Genomic DNA, 18,283 nt, shown 5'->3' with positions numbered 1-18,283 from the left:
TCCACCAATCGCATAACTCGCATATAGTCACGACGTACACGTTACTTTAAAAATCCCTCGGAATTCTAACGAATTGAATTTCAGTTTCCCCTCAACTGTTCCTACCAACACGACTGCAGTCCTTATCAAATAAATATACTGTAACTATTTTTCTGTCCTCGACCACACTGAGCACCGACCGCCGCCCCCGACTCGTGTGTAATGACAACCAAAAAACTCTAGGGTGTGCTAATGTTAAAGAAGTGAACGATTGACGTCGGTGATTTGCTGGCGAAGAAGACAAGGGACCAATAATAAACTAACCGTCTCATCAGATTCAGCTGTCACTCACTCGGGTTCGGTCGAGTGGGGAAACGCTCTACCTGGAAAGAAATGGCGATCAAGTGGATTCGCTTCTCCTTCCTCGCCCTCTCGCTCTTGTCGCTGTGCCTCGGTGCGTCCGGTGACATCAGCAGTGGCGTGAAGAAAATGAAAATGCAGTTCGCCGCGGGCCCGTTGGTAAAGTTTCAAATTTGGTAAGCGAGACGAAATGTGGCGAGTCATCGCGAGTTAGCACGACGATGAAAGCTAATGCTAACTAAGATCGAGCGTCTTTTTGAATTGTTGATCTTTGAGTAACACGCACCAAATAATTTGCGTTCTTGTTACAAGGTTCAAATCCTGAGCGATTATTTTATGTACTTTTGTCAGTTCTTGTAGAGGAGTGTTGACAGTGGGCACCTCTGTTTACACGACGAAGTAGCAATATACGCCGAATATCGACGCACCTGCTGTAGTCACATGGTACTTCCATAAATGATGTAAATAATATGACATTTTACTAGAATCTAGCATAACCAAATAAAAAAATCCCCAATGGCGATCCTTGCTTGGATGGTACGCTGCACGAACTCACTCAAATCAACACAATTTATCCACCGACAGAAAAATGCTGGAGTAGACCTTTAATATCTTCTTTAAAATATATATCATTGATAAACGAGAATACTTCACCAGCAAATAACATTTGAAACTAAGAAAACATAAGGAATGTTCCATTTAGCAAATAACAGCTTAATCATACCTTTTTGCAATGATTGAGATTTTGTTTCTGAGTGTTTGGATTGGATTGGATTGGATATGCCTTTATTAGTCTCACAGTGGAGAAATTTACATTTCACAGCAGCAAAGTGATGAAAGGAATGAAAGTAGAAAAACGAAATACATGAGCTGCTGGAAAGGCAGCCACTCTCGCGGCGCCGTCTTGAAGTCAAAAGAACAAAAAAATCTATTAAAAAGTCTTTTCTTGAGCCGGTCTGAAACAATTTTGACTATTTACAACAACAGTCGAGAAGACGGATAGTGGCCATGCGGCTGCACATATTCCACACACCAGAAATCATGACATACAACAAATGTTCTCTAGAGAAGTTAGCTGTTCGAGTTCCAGGTTAAAGTTTACACTGGAGCTGGAAAAACAGCAGTCTACTATTGAAAACAGTTTGGGAAAAAATGTTTATGTCCTTCGCAGCATCTCCTGAGGGTACAAGCGGGTGTTTGAGGAGTACACGCAGGCCTTGTACCAGCGGTACCCGGACATCCGCATCGAGGGGGAGAATTACCTTCCCATCCCTGCCTATCGGTAAGAGATTATCTCATGAGCGCCTTGTAATCTTCTTTGTTGAGTATGTCTGGAAGGATGTCCCGGATTATTGTCCCTTGAAGAAATTCTCGTGAAAGCTGCTTTAAATTAAAGGAGACAAAGCTTTCCATTCTTAGGTCTCTGATATGATGTCAGACACACTTTTTGTCAAACTCTCCTAAGATGTTAAAAAAAAGATTTTCAAATATCATTTCCTACGCCCTTCGATCTTGAAAGAAATCCAATTCCAAAAGGGGAAAAAAGGCTGCTTTGACAGCCCATATGATTCCAAAATGTTTATTTTTAATTGAGATCAAAGGGCTGTGAATGAAATGCAGATTTCAGATCAAAATTTGGGACAAACCATTTTAGCCCTGAGCTCTGAAAAGTGTTTTGGCCCACAGTAAGCAAATGACAACTGACTACTGTTTCTGTAGACTTGTCCCATGAGATTGTGGTCAGCGGCTGTGTTCATGACTCAAGGATCCCGAAAACATACAGTGATACCTCAGTTTACGAACATAATTGGTTCCCAGAAAGTGTGTGTAAGGCGAAAAGTTCGTCTGCCAAACATTTATTTCCCATAAGAAATCATTAAAAATGAAAATAATCCGTTCCCAGGTCTCCATAAAACATAATTTTCTATTAAATAAGCCTTAAAACTACACAAAATATACCTTATTTTATGTATAATAAATGTGCTATTGGATTTTAATTAAAAAAATAAACTGTACTGTATAATAAAGTCGTTTTATTTACACCTCGTTTGTGTTTTTCGATGATCTTCTTCTGCTCGACCGTAATTTTCTTTTGTGTCCTCTTCGGCTTAACACTAGCCTATGATGGTCCCATAATAGCAAAAGTATGCCACTCGATAGGAAACCACGTCTGCACTCAAAGGGGGTGTGGTAAAACTAGTCCGCCAGCCACCGTGGCGCTGTTCAACCGTGTGGTTTGGTGTTCATCCGCCAAAAAGTAGTCCGCCAGCCACCGCGGCACTGTGTGATTTGGTTTGTCCGCTGAAAACTAATTCGTATGCCAAGATTATATTCTTGCGAATTTAATGGTCGCAAGGCGAAAAGTTCGTGAGCTAAAGCGTTCGTATCACTATATTTGCCTTTTTGCCTTCTGTTTTTCTTTAAATTGTGACCCCCATTATGACCACTCACGGGAATGAACAGAAATAAAATATTCACTGGCAAAACTGTGGCTCCTTCCAAATTAGGGGGCTAAATAAACCATTGAAGGTTGAACAATAGTTCAAATATTGACCTTTGATCCGTGTGACTTGAAATAATCACAAAAATCCGAGTCGCCTGAGTCAAGATATCATGAATAAAGTTGATTTTGATCCCTGTTGATTGTCTTAGTTCTCTTCCCTCCCCCCTAGGCACATTGCTTCCTTTCTGTCTGTCTTCAAATTACTCGTGATTGGGATGATCGTGATCGGCAAGGATCCGTTCGCTCTCTTCGGCGTGCAAGCACCAGGAGTCTGGGAGTGGGGCCAGGGAAATAAGGTACGTGATCGTTGTGGTTCAAGTCTGCTGTTTTGGTGACTTTCGCGAGTTGGTCGATGATCTCTAGAGTGTTGGCTAAAGACTCGTTGCGTGCTGAGTATTCTTGAAGCCCCAAAGGGGTTAATTAGCTTTTAAGAATCATGCTTGCGAGGGCTCACAAGGAACGGTGAGTGTATAGATTGGTTAGCTGCCGTTGGGCTGAATCCATTTGCGTCATATTGCCCGTTTTTTTTTTTTCAGATATACGCCTGCATGATGGTTTTCTTTCTCAGCAACATGATTGAAAACCAGTTGATGTCCACGGGAGCTTTTGAAATAACATTCAATGGTAAGTCACTTTGGACGACGGGCTGATATGAATATGGAACGGTCTGAAGATTCTACAGGAATAATAATACATGTCATTTATAAGCACCTTTCAAAACTCTCAAGGTCACTTTACAATCACAGGATACGGTTTTTTCTGTGGGTGAACAGTGAGAGCCGCACACGCCAGCGTTTACTCAACCCACTCATAGAAAGCTAACTAGCCAGCTAATAGTAATAATAATCATCATCATCATAATATAATAATAAATGTCATTTATAAGTGCCTTTCAAAACTCTCAAGGTCACTTTACAGTCACAGGATAAGGCTATCTAATAAATAGCTAGCGAGCCAGCTACATAGCTAATAGATAGCTAATAAAGTGCCCGCTAGGTAGCCCGCCAGATAACGTATTGGATAACGCAAAATGTATAAAGAATAATTTGAAAGTGGTCACTATCTCTTGTTTTTTGATGAGTCTGTGGATCCATTTTAAACCAGAAAATGCGATAACTAGTTTTAAATTTTGAAGTAAAAAATAATGACTTTTATCGTGATTTACATGGGGCCAATTTGAAATTTTGGTTGGGACTTTAGCGAGGATCTTGAAATGTCACCATTTTCATTTCCTTTCGCGGGCCGAATAAAATGATTTGGTAGGCCGGATTTGGCCCGCAAGCCCACACTTTGACACCTGTGTGTTAAAGACTCCCATCATTCACACAAAAATGTTTCCTGACATCAGGTCGCTAAAATTTTAGCTGTTCTTTTTCTCTCTGCCGCTGAGCAGCGCCTCTACGGCTTTGTCTTCCCGCCTATGTTATATTTGGAAAACATTTCATTCAGAATAAACATTTAATAAAATATATGCTATATAAAGATATGTACTTGTACAACTGGAGAGAATACTACATGTTACTACATAAATGTTTATGTACCATTGTTCATAACTTGAATGTTCATAAGAAGGGAAGCATCTGTATATTATATTTTGAAAACTTTGTTCATTCATCAAAGGTGCGCCTTATAGTCCGGTGTGCCTTATACAGGTAACATCCGACTTACGACCGAGTTCCGTTCCGACCAAACGGTCGTAATTCCAAATGGTCGTAAGTTGAAATACATTCCAAATGTTGACGAGAGACGCGGAGGCGAAATGACTCGCAAACTCCCCCCCACCTCTGTTGCCATCACGCGGTCGATTGAGTGAAATGCTGGCTGGCTGACCAAAATTATCGTACGCATTGCCAGCCTGCTAGCGCGTTGCAGTGCTAGCCGTGGAATTAAAATGTTAAAATTCGTAAGTCGAGCCAGTTGTAAGTCGGATGTTACCTGTATATGGAAAGTTTAAAAATACACCATTCATTGGGGGTGTGCCTTATACACCGGAAAATGCTGTAATAGTTCACCAGTTAACAGCCAATCACGTACCGACTCCCACGTCACTCACCAGAATCAAGCCCCACCATTGAACACCGCACATTTGAGTTGTCGATATTGCGTGGAATGATACCTGCACTCACATGCGCATTTTGTTGTTTAAAAATCGCGTTAATTTTTTTTTATTGTTTTCATTGATGTTAATCAACAGAATTATGGTTTCTAAAAAAAAATATTTGCCGCCCTCGTAGATGTGCCGGTATGGTCCAAACTGCAATCGGGCCACCTACCCTCCATGCAGCAGCTGGTGCAGATCCTGGACAATGAAATGAAAATGAACGTTGACATGAACACAAAGCCGCTCCACCACTCCTAACACCCCCACCCCCTGCTGTGTTAGGCCGCTGCCGAAAGCCCTCCGCGTAAGACCACCACCACCACCGCCATCTTCCACCACTTGCATTTTCTGCTCTTTCTAATCCACCATTATCCCCTTTCCAGGTTTGAGGCGTTCCTCTCGCCAGGGCTGTGACGTGATGTTTATGAAGGTCTGCGCTGAAGGCAGGACCACTGCTGGCACAGACTGGATGAGCCTTCCCCTACGCACATCATCAACGCAGCCCTCAAGAGATGATCCGCCCCGGATGGCTGAGCGGGCTTGATGGCGGCGACACTGCCAACCAGTCGGTCATTTTTCTTGTACTATATTCACTCAATATCTGATCCAAGACTAATAATGAGATTTACATGATTGTGTATAAAGTAATCGTATTGAGCCAAAACGTAGACGCTGCTTAAATAAGTCATCGTGCGCCGCCATTTTGTTTTTTCATAGCGCTGTATCATGTATTGAAATCTTCCAAGTTGGCTGTAATTCAAGCATTTTAATTGATTTGTCAACTCAAGTACATTATAAAGGCGACTGTCCGTTCTTGAAGGCACTGAAATCACGGATTCCTGCTAATTTACAGACATTGCCGGGAAGAAGCAGGCACACGCTTGGCGTATCGTTTTGTTGTCTTTATTAATGACATGCGAGACATAAGGAATACCCGTAAACTTTCCCCGTGTTTTATTTTTGCGACGTCTTTAAAAATATACATTTTCAAGATCAAATACTGTATGTACCTCATGTCGCCCATATTGTACCATAGTCCTAAAAATTCAAGTGCACAGTGACTTCTTCGGGCCTCCTGACGAATTTCCGCTAAATTCCTTGTCGTCAAAGTAGCTTCTGCCCTTGTAGAAAAGCGAACTCATCATATTGTTGTCAAACTAAAATCCGGTGATTGTGGGGTTTTTTTTTTGGGGGGGGGCTATGATTTCTGAGTAATTTTTATATTTGCATAACTTGGAATGAGTTGATATAATGAATAAAAAACCTATTGTGACTATGAAGCAGTCGGAGTCTTCTTCCATTAGAGCAGGTGTCGGGAACCTATGGCTCGCGAGCCATATATGGCTCTTATGATTGTATCTGGCTCGCCGATAAAACTAAATACTGTACTGTACATATTCTCACTTTTTCGCTGTTCATTTCCTGTTTGGGCGGCAGTTGGCGGAAAACGCAATTTTGATTGGATGATACTGACCTATGGCCGTTGATGTTGTAACAGGTAAACGCCTACTTTAAAATAAGCTTCACAACTGAAAAACATTTCGAAATACAGTGACCTTGGTTTTTGACCATAATCCGTTTCAGAAACCTGTTCGAAAACCGATTTGTTCAAAAACCGAAACAGCACTTTCCATTAAAATCAATGTAAAAAATCTTAATCCGTTCAAAGTCTAGAAAACAACTTTTTAACAATTTCATCGCATAAACCGGATAAAAACTTAATAATAGAGCAGGTCATGTGTAAAATTCTATAAAAACAAACTTTTATTTTCACCAATTCTTAACATCAACATTAACATCTGTACATAAAAATCAATCAATCTTTGGCGCTCTTAGTCCAAAAGGTTCCCGACCCCTACATTAGAGGCAATCCTGGAGGCAGCGCCTGATGAAAGCCCGCTCGTGTCTGCTCATCAGTACGTTGGTGCTGACCTCCAGGAGCTTTTTGCCGAAGACGCGGATGCTTTGGGCCGGTGCGCTTTTCTGGTGCAGAGGTGTTAGAAGACTCCAGTTGAGATGCTGGATACACAAGTGGATCTTCACCCGAGCGGCCATCACAAACAGCTCGTCTTTGAGCAGCGAAGGTTCGCCTGCTGGCATCTCTTTTGTGCATTTACACTGCAGGGGATGAGTGGGTGAATTTATACATCTGTATTAACTCCTTCACTGCCAAACAATGTGCAAAAATGTCCACTCCAGGATTTTTGTCATTTTAACTCAAATTGCAGGACCCGCATCATATGGAATTTTAGGACTTCTTTCGTCATAAAAGTGTTAATTCCTTGCAGCTGTACAAAATACAATACATACATATTGATTAATATAGTGCTTTAACAACAGGTAAAGCTGTAAAAAAGCGCTGACATCGACAAAAGGCCAATGCCTGCCCCCTTGTGGAAGGGAAAAACATTGCCAGAGGTCTGACCAGTGCTTTATCGGTATCCCTCGCAAGAAAAAACAAAACCTGAACAAATTCAAGAATGGCATTCCATGTCACACTTTTCAATTCCCGAATCAAATCAATCAATATGCATGTATTGTATTTTGGACAGTCGCCCCCATTTCAAGCGCAGATAACTCCAGACCCAAATAACTTAGGAAGTAACTTTTTTTTTAATAAAGGAGATAGTCTTAGGTTTCTTTCAATAAATTGAATGTTTATGTAGTCCCAAAACTCACAATTCTGTGGGTCCTGCAATTAGAGTGAAAATGACAAAAACCCTGGCACTGGAATGGACACATTTTTTGCACATCGCCTGGTAGTAAACGAGTAATGAAAACATCCTCTCATCCTAAACGCTGTTACCTGGGTACTGCAGCTCCCCACGCTACACCGTGCCTGTTGACCACGAGCCAGGAAGGAGACAAAAATCTGATCCTTCCCTAGCACCCGCACCCCGATGTGCTTATTGAGCGATAAGAAGAGAGGCGGCAAGTGAGGTGGAGGAAGCGTTTTCCACCTCCAGCGACGGATCCTGGCACCCGTCTCATCCAAACATTGACCACCGGAAGGATTTATGCTCAACCTAAAGCAATCGGAGAATCGGTGTTCAGTCGTTTGTCAATATTTGGAGGGTGAGAAAGAGTGATGGGCATACCTGCCAACGACCTTTTTCCCGTAAAAACTACGGGTTTCAGGATCCCATTCCGGGTTATGGGTTAATAATGAAAATGACGGTTTACAATAAAAAACAATCAATCCAAAATCGGTATTAATGAAAATTACGGTTTCTAATAAAAACAATAAATCAAAAATCATCAAAATAGTAAGTACTGTTCTCAACGTTAATTCAAAACACGAGAAGAGGCGATCGGCATAATGCTAGCTGTTAGCTTCCTTTAGATGAATTGCGCATGCGCGTGATCCGGGTCTTTTCTCGAATCCAGAGTGACACCTGGAATCGACACTCAAGCGTTACCGTCGTTTTTATCATTGTCGTGTAATGACAGTTGAAATACCAACAAAAAGTGGGAAAAGTAAAAGAAAACTACAGTCGTTTCGCGAGGAATACTCCCAAGCATTTCCAGGAGTTGGACTTCGCTCAAGAAAAGGTGAAAACAACGCAAGTTTGAGTTTTATACCTGTCAACTTTGGCTAATAGCCGCTCGTATAAACGATTACAATTCCCGTATAAAAGTTGTATTACGCCCTACATTATTTGAAACGCTAACAAGCGGAAATGCAGTTTACTGCGCATGCGCAGTAATCTGCGTATTACTCAATTTTCTGGTTTCAGAAATTGGCTGGTATGGATGGGTAATGTTTCTTTCTACCCTATTTGTTTACCATATGTTTCCATTGCCGTGGTAACACGTTGCCTTGCCGTTAGCTTGGAATATGGCTCTGATGGCTCTCGGTGGTGTCTGGTTGTTGTCATATACGATGCAAACCCGTTCCTTCTCTTTGGTAACCACAAAGATGATGGCCAGGAGTTCTCCCGGGTAACTGTTGGCAACGATATGACGACCCCGTTATGAAATTGTACCACTTCGCCTGATTAACTGTATTTTCTTGCATACAAGATCTGAGCAGAACCATCAGCGAACAGGTTAAGAAAGGGCCCGCCGTCCATGTAACATTTCTGATCGAATTCTCCAACCTGTCAACACAAACGTTTGCAATCGCTGAGTGATAAAAGTTAGCAAGCATGATTTTTCTTCAGAGAAAGTACAGTGATACCTTGGCTTGCAAACTTAATTGGTTCCCAGACAGTGTGTAAGGTGAAAAGTGTGTATCCCAAAAACTAATTTCCCATAGGAAAACATCAAAATGAGAATAATCAGTTCTCAGGTCCCCATAAAACATAATTTTCTAATTTCAAATTTCCTCAGCCTTAAAACTACACAAACTATACCTTATTTTATGTATAATAGATGCTATTAAATGCTATGGTATTATAATTAAAGAAATCAACTGTACAATAAAGTCGTTTTATTTACTTTTATGATGGTCGTTGATGGCTTGATGGAATGGAGTGGCAGGTTTCATCAGCATTAAACACTTGATGAGGACCGTAACCTTCTTTTTTCACAATTTTCAGGAATGATCCCTTGTAGGTGCTTTCTCTGTGATAATTCTATCTAGTTCCTCTTCAATTGTGTTCTGTTTAGCTGGGTTGATAGCTTTTTGCATCAAGTGTACAGATGGCTTGTGTGGGTTGTTTGTGGAGACTCATTGATGGGATATTTTAACCTTGGAGTCTACAATCTGCCTTTGAACTATCAAAGTTGAAACTCTCACTGTCGTCTGCCTGTGTCTTTAATGTTTAAACCCACCCCTCACTGTTGCGTTCTTGACCAATCACGTAGCTTTAACCGAAGACTGGGGGACTGGGGAATAGGGGACAAAACAGTCAGCTGCCATTTTGTTGTTAGAAGAACGGCTCGTTCGCGAACGACACATCACTTATTGAGGCAACTCCGTGTACGAAAAGTTTGTATGCCAAGGTAAGTTCGTATGCCAAGGTAAAATTTTCAGAAATGTAACGTTCGTAAACCGAAAAGTTCATAAGCCAAGGGGTTCGTAAACCGAGGTATCACTGTAACTGTGTTTTTTCTCCCCTTTTGATGACAGATTCCAAACAAAGGCGGCTTGTGGTCGCAAACGGACTGTCTCGCCTCCTCCTTTTTCAGTTGCACCACATTCTCCGCAACATTCTTGAGTATCCAGCCGCCCTCTTCCGGACAACCGCCGAGCCGGAAACTGAGGACTTTGGCGTCCGAGGCTGTGAGTCAACAGATAAAAAAATCAAGGTGATATCTCTGAACAAAATGGACCACGGGTGAAATGTCTTTGTCTACTCACAAGGTTCCTGTTGGGAGGTGTCCTCGTCTCTCTTAAACCCCGTCAGTTCCCTGAGGCGACAGGTTGCTTCCGTTAAAGTAAGGGTGTTAAAGTCATTTTTTTGCCGCGGGCCACATTGTAGTTACGGTTTCCTCAAATTTGAGGAAGCCATTAGAATGTTTCATCCCCTTCCACATATTACATATGGAGCGCATAACAAATGAATACCGTATTTTCTGGTGTATAAGGTACACCCTAAAGCTTTGATTTTCTTAACACTGCGGTTTATACGCCGAAATGCCTTATATGTGAATTAATATTGAGCCACAACAGCTCTCGTAACGACAGTCAGCAGCCACGACTCAATTTCCCCCAGTAGAAGTAGCCGCAGTCTCTACTGTAGCGCCTTATTATGTGGTGTGCCTGCTATTTGGAAAACGTTTCTATATTTCTACAGATGCGCCTCAACTTACGAATGACATACGTTCCGAACGGTTGTTCATAAGGTGAATTTGTTCATAAGCTGCTTCTGTGGTATATTTTGGATGGAATGTATGTTTAAGGCTTATATAAGTATGTTTAAGGCTTGTATAAGCGACCCCTGACGGGAAAAGCCGAAAGGAAGAGTACTATCGATATCGGTTATATCGATAGTACTGCTTATTACGATACTATTTCTATGAACGCAAGGAGAAAATTTACATGCCGCAGGATCGGATATATCGGTAGTCCGGTTGTATCGATATTTTTTCCGACTATAAATACGGTAAAGTTTTCAAATTTGAATAAAAAAAATAATGAGATGTTGTGGTTTACATGGGCCAATTTGAAATCTTGGTTGTGATTTTAGCAAGCATCTTGGAATTTCACCATTTTGACTTGCTTTCGCGGGCCGAATAAAATCATTTAGTGGGCCAGACTTGGCTCCCGGGCCTCCACTTTGAAGACTCCAATCATTCACATCCGTTGCAGGCGCATCGTATTCGTTAACATTTTTGCTTACATCAGTCCCCGTGAAAGGTCGCTAAAATTTTGGGTGTTCTTTTTCTCTCTGCCGCTGAGCAGCGTCTCGACGGCTTTGTCTTCCCGTCTGTGCAAGTCATCGTCCAGGTCGTCCTTCACCGAAGGCCTTTTCCTCACCAGGGCCATGCAGAGGCTCCTGCGTTTGGCGCAGCAAAAGCTTGGCACCGCCTCAGTGCAGTGAGACACACACACACACACACACACGGTCGACCATAAGCTTTGTCCGACAACCCTTAAGAGCACTGGCGTCCATTTTGTCTCACCTCCAACTCATCTTCCCATCTCACATCCAGTACTGGCCTGGCGGTTTTGTGGCAGTATTCACATTGTCCTGGGCACTCAAATGGAGGCTGCGAGCATCAAAATAAATACTTAAAGGACAACCGGTGTCACATTTTTGTTTCTTAACTGACATCAGAAAAACGTTTTATAGCATCTAAAATACCCAAAACACGCAGTATGATATTTTTATTCAAATGAAAAACACCAATAAAAATGACTTAAAGTGTCCAAAATCTAAAAAAAAATTGAGCTGCGAATATGGCATTTTCAGAAAGTCCCGCCCCCAGTTCGTGACTTCACGCCAAGACATCTTGCATTGCTGGAGAATCAAAACAATGGCTTCAGATTCGGAGAATATGCTTTCTTGTTACACATCCAGTTATGAATATGATTCAAATAGTTCTGAAGAGCAAAGCATACATGTTTGCAATCGATTAAAGAATTTATTCCGTGCCATTATGAGGCAACATTGAGGGGAAATGTCTCACCGAAAAAGAGGCACAAAATGGCGACCTCCTAAGGCCACCTCCGTTTCCACAGGCTGATAAATTCCTTATATGGAGCTTGGTCGCCCTATTCTGGCTCTTTTTGGTGCAACACAATGTTTTCAGACCAAACAAGTACACCAAAATGCATTGACGTGATGGAAGTACTGCTACAATGTGTCCTTTTTTTGATCAGGGGCGTTTCTTTAGTGACATCACGTACGGACTCGTCACCAACTCAAAGACTTCCTGAATATTCAGCGCGAGTCTTAAAACGTAAAATATAGTATATGCAGTGGAATCTTATTAAAATACGCTCAGTAGAAGACATTTGAAGCCATTTTACAAATTATGGACACAACTTGTCCGGAGACGTCGGTTGTCCTTTAAGAAGACACAACCTACTGTTTATCAGGGGAGGAGCTAAGATTAACTCATTCACTGCCAGACATTGAGTATTTTTGCTGTTTTTTAATATCAGTTGGAGACGATTGAACTATTGTGAAATAAATTTTGTGTTGTCTTTTTTTCACTCTTTATTCACAGCAGATCTGTCGCCAACTTATAACTCCATATGACGTGCCCATTTACAAATGGTCCAATAGCCGCTGTCAAATGTCATCAGAATACCTCTAAATGCGCGGCCGCGATGGACAGTCTGGGGTTGTCAGATTCGCGGTAGTAACTCAGGACTCCTGCTCTGATGCAGTTGGTGGGCGGGTCACAAAAATCCTAATCAAGGGAGCGTGTCTTCTGATCAATCATGAGAGCGAAGAAACCAAAATTATATCAGCAGGCGGTCATATCCTGCCTTCACGATTTGTACTTACATAGTCGTCGAGGTCATGGAGAAGTTCGCAGATATCACATTCTAACTTTGCCACTGCATTTTCTACGGGGAAAAACAGATTTCTTTTAGGGTAAAATAGAAGCCGCAGTCTAAAACTTAGAAGTTGGTACAATTTGGGAGGGTGATAGAGAAAATACAAAAAAATTATCATGTTTAAAAGTTTAATGCTTAGAAGGCCCACAATTGCTTAAAAACAACAGATTGACATAGATTGTAAAGTGTCCTTGGGTGTTTTGAAAGGCGCTTGAAATAAAATGTATTATTATTATTATTATTATTATTATTATTATTATTATTATTATTATTATTATAGTTCACTATCCTGTCGTGTAAACGTCACATCGGCCATTTTCAATGGAATTCGACTTACGACCGTTTAATTTACGAACGTTTTGTCGGAACGGAACCCGGTCGTAAATCGGATGTTACCTGTATAAGACAATGCGGTAAAAGTGAAGCGTTCTGAATAATTTCTGCACATCAATCAATGTTATCCTTTTTTTGTTAATGCCACAAACACCTGGCAATTGAAGAGAGGCGTGTAGACTTTTTAGATCCATTGTAGAAGCATTTTCCCCTTCTTCAGGAGAATGTACTTGCGTCTTGGAGAAGACTCACTGGAAATGCTGGACCTTGTGGTTTTCTGTTTTTTTGTTTTTCTTCTTCCTATCCACACTGCTCTTGCTTCCGGTGCAAAATTTCTATCCTGCAGACACGTTTTTTTGTGTGGTTTTTATTTTGCCCCAGAGAATTTTCTTTTAGATGTGTTCTAAGCAATTGGTTTGCATTAGCTTGTTAGCTAAACAGCAAGTCATTTAGATTGTAAAATAAAACAAACATAGAAAAAGGTGCAAAAAAACTCACCCATTCTCCAGGCATGCAGGAAGTAATGTTTCATGCCACCCCTGTTGTTGTCAGTAACCATGGTGATGATCTACTTGTGGATGTCATGTGTTACCATGGCAACCTCAATCTGAGACAAAGGTGTTCATTAGTGGTTTATTTTAGTTGATCACTTATTTAGTCGTTTTTAAATTAACCTGATCTGAACTAACAATATACTGTTTGGTAATCCAGCCACTTATTTTTACAGTATTTATACTATTATAATGTATCAATGTATATTTATAATTATAATACCATTGCCCATTTATTATACATTAAATAAGGTATATTTTGTGTAGTTTTAAGGCTTAGAAAATTAGAAAGTAGAAAATTATGTTGTATGGGCACCTGGGAACTGATTATTCTCATTTTAATGGTTTCCTATGGGAAATTAATTTTCGGGATACACACTTTTCGCCTTACACTCTCTGGGAACCAATGAAGTTCGTAAGCCAAGGTCTCACTGTACTTTTCAAATGAGATGCAATACTACTACGGCTACTACTACTAAAACTACTACTACTACTACTCAATAATAATAATAATAATAATAATAATAATAATAATAATAAATACTACTACTACTAATAATAATAATGAATTTAGCAATCTACTACTACTACTGCTAATAATAATAATAAAAATACTACTACTACTACTACTACTACTACTACTACTACTAATAATAATAATAATAATAATAAACAATGAATTTACCAATCTCCTACTACTACTACGACCACCACCAGTAATAATAATAATAATAATAATAATAATAATAATAATAATAATAATGAATTTACCAATCTAGCCATGTAGTGGCTTCCTCTGGAATTTTTAACAGTAGATTAACATGGTTTCGTTTTCATGGAGAAACGCCTTTGGGCATATATATAGTGGCTAAAACCTGGGAAAAAAATCATGACGTAACGTTTTACCAAGAATAATAAATGACTGCAACGACATACAACCAACCTCTTGATTCGTACTTTGATTTCTTATCCTGTGTACGTCATCATCGTTTTTGGGATTAATTGTATCGATTGAGGTGCTTGGTGTTATACTCCGTCATTCCAGCAGATGGCGACAAAAGCAAACTACATAATACGAAAAACACGACAATTTGGGCAATTTATTTGCAAATTGATGACATCTGAGATTGGCTCTCGCACCCAGCCCACAAACCTTTTAGTTCATCAGAAAATAAATCAATCAGAAAATTGATGGACGAATGGATATTACAAGCCCCGCCTCTTTTAATTCTGACGACTCGCCAGGTGTTCTCAATTTGCAAATAATCAATTAACCCCTCCTACCTAGGTTTCTGATTGGTCGATTCACCCGCCACCCGTCGCGCTCCCCGGAAGTGCTGCTCAATTAAAAAAGTGGCTCAAACCTAGCACGGTCTGGCTTCGGCACGCATTTAGCGACAAGATGCACAAAGACAAAAACGCAAGTGCAGCGTTTAGCCAGATTACTACTGTGCTTATTTTAGCCTTTTTTTGGGCACACACGGTTGACTGTTATCGACTGAAGAAGGCGGACAGAAGAAAATATGTCCCTGAAGGCTTTCGGCGAGGTAAGATTGTGTTCGGCAAAGTTCCCAATGGGATCCTCCAATGCTGGATGAAGAAGCCAAGAAGTCCAACACTTCAATGGCGGATGAACATGCTTATCAGGCTGATTCTGCAGGTATAAAAATTGTATTATTATTATTTTTTAATTGCCCCAGTTTCCATATCAGCTCATATTTGTCTCTTAATTTGTTACTTAGGAGGCTGGGGCGTGAACCCCCTGCTGCCTTTCCTTCCACCTGCATCGCAGGAGGCCTCGTGGAGACGCATGACTTCCCTGCAGTGTGGAGATAACCACATGAAGCTCAGCGTGAGGAGACCAGGACCAACCCACATGACAGTGCAGCAAGGTTAATTGTCAATTTGGACCAAAAAAAAAAAAAAGCCACATGACACTATTGGTTGAATTTGATTGTCTCACTCCCACCCCTCTTTTGTTCTGCAGTGCCCAATGGACCTCCATTGCCTCTCCCTCTTGTGCCCTTAAACTGCGGCTACAATATGCATCGAAATGCCTTTGGGTTCCTCATGTATGTTCCGTATGGTGGCTGTTACATGCTTCAACAGGTAATGCTCACACAAACGTCAGGTGTTCTCAAATGGCCGCTCCACATAAGAATAATGGCAATCCTGCTTCAAGTATTTTCAAGGGTGATCCTAGTTAAAGGACAACCGACGTCTCCGGACAAGTTGTGTCCATAATTTGTAAAATGGCTTCAAATGACTTCTACTGAGCTTATTTTACAAAGATTCCACCGCATATAGCTATTTTACGTTGTAAGACTCTCGCTGAATATTCACAAAGTCTTGTTTTTGAGTTGGTGACTAGTCTGTATGTGACGTCACTCAAGGACCGCCGCTGACCGTAAAAAAGACCATTGTAGCGGTCCTTCCATCACGTCGATGTAGTTTGCTGTACTTGTTTGGTCTGGGGACCTCGTGTTGCACCCAAAAGCTGCAAGAAGAGGGCGTCCAAGCGCCATATAAGGAATTTATCAGCCTGTGGAAACGGAGGTGGCCACAGGAGGTCGCCATTTTGTGCCTCTTTTTTTGCAGAGAGAGATTTCCCCCCCAATGCTGCCTCAAAATAGCACAATTAAATTCTTTAATCGATTGCAAACATGTATGCTTTGCTCTTCAGAACTATTTGAATCATATTCATAACTGGATGTGTAACAAAAAAGCATATTCTCTGAATCTGAAGCCATTGTTTTGATTCACTAGCAATGCAAGATGTATTGGCGTGATGTCATGAACTGGGGGCGGGACTTTCTGAAAATGCCCAATTCGCAGCTCAATTTTTTGCACATTTTGGACACTTTAAATCATTTTTATTGGTGTTTTACATTTAACTAAAAATATCATACTGCGTGTTTTGGGTATTTTAGATGCTATGAAATGTTTTTCTGATGTCGGTTAAAAAACAAAAGTGATGTCGGTTGTCCTTTAAGAGCAATTGTTGGACGTACTTTTCTGAAACTTGCCATTTTTAGAGTTCTCGTGCGTGTGTGTGTGCGCATTTTAAATGGGATTTTGATGAGTGTTTGTACATAAGGGCCACACGTGTGATAATGTTAATTTTACTTTTAAAATAGGAAGTACAGTTTCCCAATTTTTTTTTTCAGTGCTTGTGATAGTCTCAAACTTCTGTCTAACCTTACCCGGAGGTGTAATTTCTCCCCTCCTCATCCCCCCAGGCTGGAAGTTATGCTCTTCCCATGTATTGGCAAGGAGTTCCAGTTGTCCTCATGTGCGCCAAACAAACTCCAACCGAGGCCCTAAAGGTGACCACCCCATTCCAATTTGATCATATGGTCACCAAGAGGCCCCCATTCGCCCAACCTCCAATGTCCCCATTCGGCATTTGGGCACCAGTTGAGTCGCGCAGCCAGGCTCAATCTCCGCTAATTAACTCCAGGGCCCGATTTCTGCATTCCGCACCCCATGTGCCCAAGTCGCCGTTTGTCCCCAAGTGGCCGCTTGTGCCTCATAGCCCAGGTTCTCGGCCTGGGCTTCAGAGGCCCCCAATGCCTCGGGAGCCTTTTTTCGATTTTGGGCTGCAAGCACCTCGGAACCCCTTTATTTCGCAGCAGTTCGATATGCCTAATCTGCCTCACCTGCCCCACATGCAAAATATGCCTCATCTGCCTCACATGCCCCACATGCAAAATATGCCTCATCTGCCTCATCTGCCCCGCCCATACCACGATCCCCTGATGATGGCCCCGCACCCATATTTCAACCCCTCCCACTGGACCTTAGCCGGACATCCAGCACCAGCTGTGAACCAGGACCCCAAAAATCCGGTCAAAACGGAAACTTTGTCCAAAGTTCCGACCACCACCATCCCTCCGATGCAGACCACAACCATCCCGCCATCGACCACAGCTGCGACAACAACCGCTGAGACCACTCCCTTGCCTTACAATCCGTTGTACCAATTTCCCCCTGAGTTGATGCATTATATCTCCTATGAGGACCTGCTTGCTGCAATGTATGCTAATCAGTGGAAATGACGCCAATAAATTGTCAAAATGAGTTGCTGTCATTTGAAACATTTTGTGGTTGCCATATTTCTTTCCCAATTCAGAGAAGGGATGTAAACTACAAGCGAGAACGCATGTGTTGCATTTAGATCAGGCTATAACTGCAAACTGTCCACGTTTTCATACCCAAATGCGTAAACAAAGCGCTAGACTTGGTTTGTTGTGACTAAATTCAAGATGGCTAGAAGACTGCCGTGTCTTATTTTCCGTTTAATTATGCGCCACTATTGCATCAACGGAAAAAGTTGGATTGGATTAGCCTTAGTCTCACAGTGAAGAAATTTACATTTCACAGTGGCAAAGTGATGAAAAAAGTATAGTAAAGGAAGAAATAGAAAAACAAAATATAGGACTTGCTGTAAAGGCAGCCACTCTCGTGGCGCCATCTTTAAGTCAAAAAACAATGAGGGG

General features: G+C 41.4%; 3 protein-coding genes and 1 long non-coding RNA gene across 4 annotated transcripts; 3 read left to right on the top strand and 1 right to left on the bottom strand.

Moving 5' to 3' along the window:
* The first annotated feature begins 316 nt into the window (after positions 1 to 316).
* On the top strand, positions 317 to 6,223 carry selenot1a (selenoprotein T, 1a). The gene is made up of 6 exons (XM_089008809.1): positions 317 to 515; positions 1,511 to 1,621; positions 3,012 to 3,138; positions 3,379 to 3,466; positions 5,077 to 5,247; positions 5,327 to 6,223. Exons 1-5 carry the CDS (start codon positions 373 to 375, stop codon positions 5,199 to 5,201), a joined length of 594 nt encoding a protein of 197 aa, XP_088864935.1. The 5' UTR covers positions 317 to 372; the 3' UTR covers positions 5,202 to 5,247; positions 5,327 to 6,223.
* A 514-nt stretch (positions 6,224 to 6,737) lies between these two features.
* On the bottom strand, positions 6,738 to 13,157 carry LOC148891248 (glutamate-rich protein 6). Its single transcript, XM_089009026.1, is given in 10 exon segments — positions 6,738 to 7,061; positions 7,750 to 7,969; positions 8,731 to 8,889; positions 8,964 to 9,043; positions 9,990 to 10,168; positions 10,249 to 10,298; positions 11,231 to 11,486; positions 11,489 to 11,600; positions 12,648 to 12,749; positions 12,848 to 13,157. Coding segments are annotated over 10 exon segments (1,587 nt in total). The 5' UTR covers positions 13,019 to 13,157; the 3' UTR covers positions 6,738 to 6,803.
* LOC148891249 (uncharacterized) lies at positions 8,362 to 11,426 on the top strand. Its single transcript, XR_016116518.1, has 3 exons — positions 8,362 to 8,495; positions 10,018 to 10,196; positions 11,293 to 11,426. It is a non-coding gene; the product is annotated as an uncharacterized LOC148891249 (long non-coding RNA).
* On the top strand, positions 13,158 to 17,912 carry LOC148891247 (uncharacterized). Its single transcript, XM_089009025.1, is given in 5 exon segments — positions 13,158 to 15,363; positions 15,366 to 15,444; positions 15,527 to 15,676; positions 15,772 to 15,893; positions 17,024 to 17,912. Coding segments are annotated over 5 exon segments (1,347 nt in total). The 5' UTR covers positions 13,158 to 15,186; the 3' UTR covers positions 17,843 to 17,912.
* Positions 17,913 to 18,283: the final 371 nt, after the last annotated feature.

Source organism: Hippocampus bargibanti, linkage group LG11 (assembly GCF_051943395.1).
Source record: "Hippocampus bargibanti isolate YZ-2025 linkage group LG11, ASM5194339v1, whole genome shotgun sequence".
Taxonomy (NCBI): domain Eukaryota; kingdom Metazoa; phylum Chordata; class Actinopteri; order Syngnathiformes; family Syngnathidae; genus Hippocampus; species Hippocampus bargibanti.
Note: the sequence above shows the minus strand (reverse complement) of the source record. Positions and strands in the feature narration are given on the sequence as shown.